Source organism: Gossypium raimondii, chromosome 9, assembly GCF_025698545.1.
Source record: "Gossypium raimondii isolate GPD5lz chromosome 9, ASM2569854v1, whole genome shotgun sequence".
Classification (NCBI taxonomy): Eukaryota; Viridiplantae; Streptophyta; class Magnoliopsida; order Malvales; family Malvaceae; genus Gossypium; species Gossypium raimondii.
Genome location: NC_068573.1, coordinates 22,233,057 through 22,237,916, shown reverse-complemented (window position 1 = coordinate 22,237,916; position 4,860 = coordinate 22,233,057). Strand labels below are relative to the sequence as shown.

Below are 4,860 nucleotides of genomic sequence, written 5' to 3'. Positions count from 1 at the left end.
TTATGACATGATTTGTATTTTGATTTGATAGTTTTCCAAACATTAATGGGAGAGAAATAATAGCTAGATGAAATAATTAGTTGGATGAATTATCATTATCCAAATCCTTATAGAAAACACTTTGAACCAAAAGTGTAAAAGATAATTCATTTTATTGTAAGTTAACTACCAAATGTATTTATTGATCTAATAAGAATAACTAAGTCTTAAATAACAACCGATGTGTCAAAGTCCTAGTAGGACAATCTATTAAAAAAAATAAAAGTAATGCATGCCTGAAGCATGGTAGAATTAGTTCCAAATATGAAAATTCTTGTAAAATATAATAATAAATCTAGATGGTCATATAGTGGGGGTGAGTGCTCCAGAAGAAACCCAAGACATAATTAATTATTCAAACTCCAGAAGAGATTCAAGTACTTGGATATGGGAATCGTGAAAATAAAGAGATATCAATAAGCTATGTCAATACGAGAAAGTATTTAAAATAGTGAGATTAAAAATTATGAGCAATAATTTTGCATGAAATAGTATTATTGAAATAATGAGAGAAAAATGAGGCTCTTGAATAATTTTGTCAAGAAATATATATGGAATGGAATTTCCAAAATAAAAAGATACAATGCAAGTAGAATTAAATTGTGAAGTTTTAGACTAGCAATCTAAAGGTATAAAGCTAGTGGGGTATAAATCGTAGTTTTACAAAAATGAAATATGAAATATGAATTTTTTGCTAAGTCCTAGCATTGATTATGAAAGATATATTCTTTTGTGGTAAATACAATAATCTTTAGATATCTTATTAGTGTGACAGTTCATGAAAAGATTTGACATGTGTCTTATGATTGTTGTTACAATATTTATATAAATAACTATACAGTGGAAGTTTGTATTAAAATCCTTGAAGGATTTAGAATGGTAAAAGCATAAAGAAATTACTAGGAAATTATTCAATACAGTTGTGTAAATATTTATATGAATTGATTAGAACATATGTATTAATATAGAATTATAATGATCAAAGTTTTGTTATGATTATTGTTGGAACTCTTGAAGAAAACAAAATATATTTTTTCCCAAAATTTTTCCTCACTCATGACTTTCAAAAGAATTGTGATATAAATGCTTAGCAAATATGTTCAAGTAATCATTTAAAAAGCTAACATCTAATATTGCAACACATGTAATTTGAGATATCACGTGGTGTTGTCATGCGGAGAAGTAAATACGCGCCATACTCTTTTTCTCTTAACCAAAGTTTTGACAATTGGTTTTCCCAGTAAAATTTTTAATAAAGCAGCATGTTGTGTGTATTATAGATATGTGTACTATTTTTCCTTCACTAATAATTCTTTTTCCACAGGGCTTTTATATTAGTAAGGTTTTAACGAGGTACATTATCTACCAATTAATGGACATCCAAGGCAAAATGTTATAAATATTTTATTATTAAGTGAATGTCCATCAAGATCAAGATAAGTTTAATATGTCAAGACTTCCTTGAAGCATTGGTTAGAATTTTGTATAGTATTTAAAATTATCCGAGTTCAAATTTTATCATTTATTTTCTCTTCCCTAATATCATAATGATAAAATATATAATATAATAAAATATTAAAATATATAATGTAAAATATTATATAAAGTTTACGAGTGAGATCGAAAATATCATTTTGAAATCAAGCTTTGATCCAGAGCTAAACTATTAAATAAATTTATGAATAGCATAAGAGTGAAAAAATCTTAATTTGATTCAAAATAATTTTAATTTTGAGTTAATCAAATTGAGTTATTTGATTTTTGAATCAACTAAATAAGTGATTCGTATTTACGAGTTTGAGCCGAGTTGATTTTTACAACTTGAATATCCAAAAACCAATTAAAAATTATATAAATAACCCTTATGTCTTTATCAATTTTAAAATTAACAAATCGATACCTCTAAAAACTATTACAAAATATTCATAAAATTTAAATGAAAATAAAAAATTTCCCAAAAATTTATTCAAAATAATAATATATGAAATATATATAAAATTCTAAAAGGAAAATTTATAAAATGTTAAATTATAAAATAATAAATTTTCTTTCAAAATGATAAATTTAAAATTTAACCAAATAAATTACCGATGAAGTTTATTATACTAAATTTCAGAAAAGAAATTTTATATAAAGATATTTTATTTTGTTCTGAAAGAATTTTAAATATAAATCTTATTTTTTTTCTAAAAGAGTTTTAAATATATAATTTTAAAGTTTTAATTTGATTTATTTATTTTTAAAATTTAACTCTAATTTTAAATATATAATTCACTCGTTTGTTTCATTAAAATTTAATTTGAATTAAGATGAGAAAATTCAACTCCTCAACTTGATATGATTCTATCAAACACTTACCATGTTCATATATATATATATCTCAGATGAAAATCGGGGGAAAAAAAATCCCCCGTCTCGCCTCATTTCCATGGATACTATGGGCCACAGTTAAAAACATTACTCTCAACCCCAATTATTGAACCATGGTCTCCTCAAAATAAATAGATAGCAGGTACCCTAACGTTCCCTTGTAAAGGCACTTTACTTTATATCAGCTTGTTCCCTTTGTTGAAATTCCTAAGTTGAGCTAAGCCCGTTTAATCCTTGCAAACCAAACTTAATAATTGTGTTTTTCCTTCTATGCAATGATCTCCGACAAGAGAGCAGCGAATGCCATGGGAGGCAAGACTGCTAGAGCCTGCGATGGCTGTCTACGAAAGCGTGCTCGTTGGTATTGTTCAGCTGATGATGCCTTCCTTTGCCAAGGTTGCGATACATCAGTCCACTCCGCTAACCAGTTAGCCAGTAGACATACAAGGGTTAGGCTTGAAACTGCATCTTCCAGGTTCAATGCTTCTGTTATCAACAACAGTGCTACTGATCAAGATGCTCCGCCAGCATGGCACCAAGGTTTCACTCGCAAGGCAAGAACACCAAGGCAAAACAGGTCCATATTGGGGCAACAAAAAAGTGAGGGAAAAGTATGGGATTTGAACCCTCTTGTTCCTGAGGTTGGTTGTGAAGACGGATCAGCTGATGAGACTGAAGACCAGCTGCTTTGCAGAGTCCCTGTATTCGATCCTTTTTCTGCTGAATTACGTGATATGGTAAATGAAAACGGGAATCTAGTAGTTGATGGTTTTGAAGATGAAGGAACATGCCAGTTGGATGATGGTTTACATGGTTTTTTACCTTCAGATTTGGATCTTGCCCAGTTTGCTGCTGATGTTGAGAGCTTACTAGGAGATGGACTAGATGAGAATAATACTTGTAATCACACCAAAGGAACTGAATTGATGGACTGCAAACAGGAAGATGAAAGTAATGCTTTTCAAGAACGCAAAATAAAAGATGAAGAAGAAGAAGAGGAAGGTATTATAACGGCTTGTTGCTTTGATTCAGATTTTGATGTAACAAGATCATCGTTAAACTGGAGTTTTGATTATGAGTCACCAACGATTGGTGATCAAGAGGAGGAAGAGAAGGTGGTTCCAGTGGCGGAGACAATGGATGGTGAAAATAAGGCAGAAAAGAAGAGGAACATGCTGCTGAGGCTGGATTATGAGTCAGTCATCACTGCTTGGGCCACCCAAGGCTCTCCGTGGACATCAGGAACCCGACCTGAATTCAACCCCGATGATTTCATGGTAATATATCTACATCCCTCTCCTGCTTTTCTTCTTCACTTCTATATATGTATATATATATATGGTGATAACGGAAACTTGAATCCCTAGCTAATTATAGTGAAACTTTCAGGGCTCAAACCCTAAGGAGGGCATAGGGGGAATATGCAGCCAGGGAAAAAGGAACATTACAGACGGTGAAAGAGAAGCAAGGGTATCAAGGTACAGAGAGAAACGAAGAACCAGACTGTTTTCGAAGAAGATAAGGTACCAAGTGAGGAAGCTGAATGCCGAGAAAAGGCCTAGAATCAAAGGCAGGTTCGTTAAGAGAGCGTCCTTTGTGGGTGGGGACTGTTTTTCCTATTATATCAAATAAGTAGTAAAAATAAAAATGCCAAATCTTGATGTTTGTTTCTTGGCAAGAATTGGCAGTAGTAGCAGTAGCAGTAGCCAACACCCAGACTATGTTGGCCAAGTTTAGTTTTAAATGAATAATTATTAATGCGGAACTATACTGTTAGACTTCTCTCTAACAGTACTGCTGATATCCTCCTCCTAATGGTTGAAGGCTACGATCTTAATTAACCGAATACGTTGTAACGTTGTAAAGCAGTGAAGTTAATTTCTGGTTTCTAATTTCCATCTTCTTCTTCGTATAGATGAAGAGTATTGTTTCATTTTTCCACATATATAATATGTGTGTATATATGAATGTATGTAATTGTTATGAACAGACTCTACCAAATTTATTCAACTTAGACTTAAATTGAATTGCCACATTTATACAGGAGAAGACGGAGACGAAACTTCATTACCTACTTTTAAACTCAAATTGGCTAATCAATTCATGATAATCCTATCGATCCCATTCATATCTTTTGCACCTCTTAAGCTTTGCCATCCAATTTCCTAAAATATCATCAACCTTTATTTTTTTTTTTATTATTGTTCCATAATATTTGATTATTTAAGACCTCTATTCCAAATTAAGTGTTAACAATTCTATTTCACATATCCCTTTCAAAAACTGGTGTTAAGGTATTGAATTCTTTTATTGATAAATTTTATTAATCTTTAGAAAACATATTTTTTTTATACAATGCTTACTACAAGGCATAATCTCTTCCCAACTTTTAAATGGAAAGATAAAACATGCTTGAGCACACTTAAACCCACGAGTTTCTGTAATGACAAC

The 4,860-nt window shown here is 31.1% G+C and overlaps 1 protein-coding gene across 1 annotated transcript; it reads left to right on the top strand.

Annotated features, from left to right (window-relative positions):
* Positions 1-2,472: 2,472 nt before the first annotated feature.
* LOC105798681 (zinc finger protein CONSTANS-LIKE 16) lies at positions 2,473-4,396 on the top strand. The gene is made up of 2 exons (XM_012628842.2): positions 2,473-3,686; positions 3,799-4,396. The coding sequence occupies exons 1-2, from the start codon at positions 2,685-2,687 to the stop codon at positions 4,039-4,041; spliced, it is 1,245 nt and encodes a 414-aa protein (XP_012484296.1). The 5' UTR covers positions 2,473-2,684; the 3' UTR covers positions 4,042-4,396.
* The last annotated feature ends 464 nt before the right edge of the window (positions 4,397-4,860 follow it).

What these genes read in the sequence shown, in the direction of transcription:
- LOC105798681 (XM_012628842.2), top strand. Translation starts at nt 2,685, where the DNA reads ATGATCTCCGACAAGAGAGCAGCGAATGCCATGGGAGGCAAGACTGCT. An exon ending in TCAACCCCGATGATTTCATG is followed by an intron (nt 3,687 to 3,798) that starts GTAATATATCTA and finishes TGAAACTTTCAG; the next exon opens with GGCTCAAACCCTAAGGAGGG.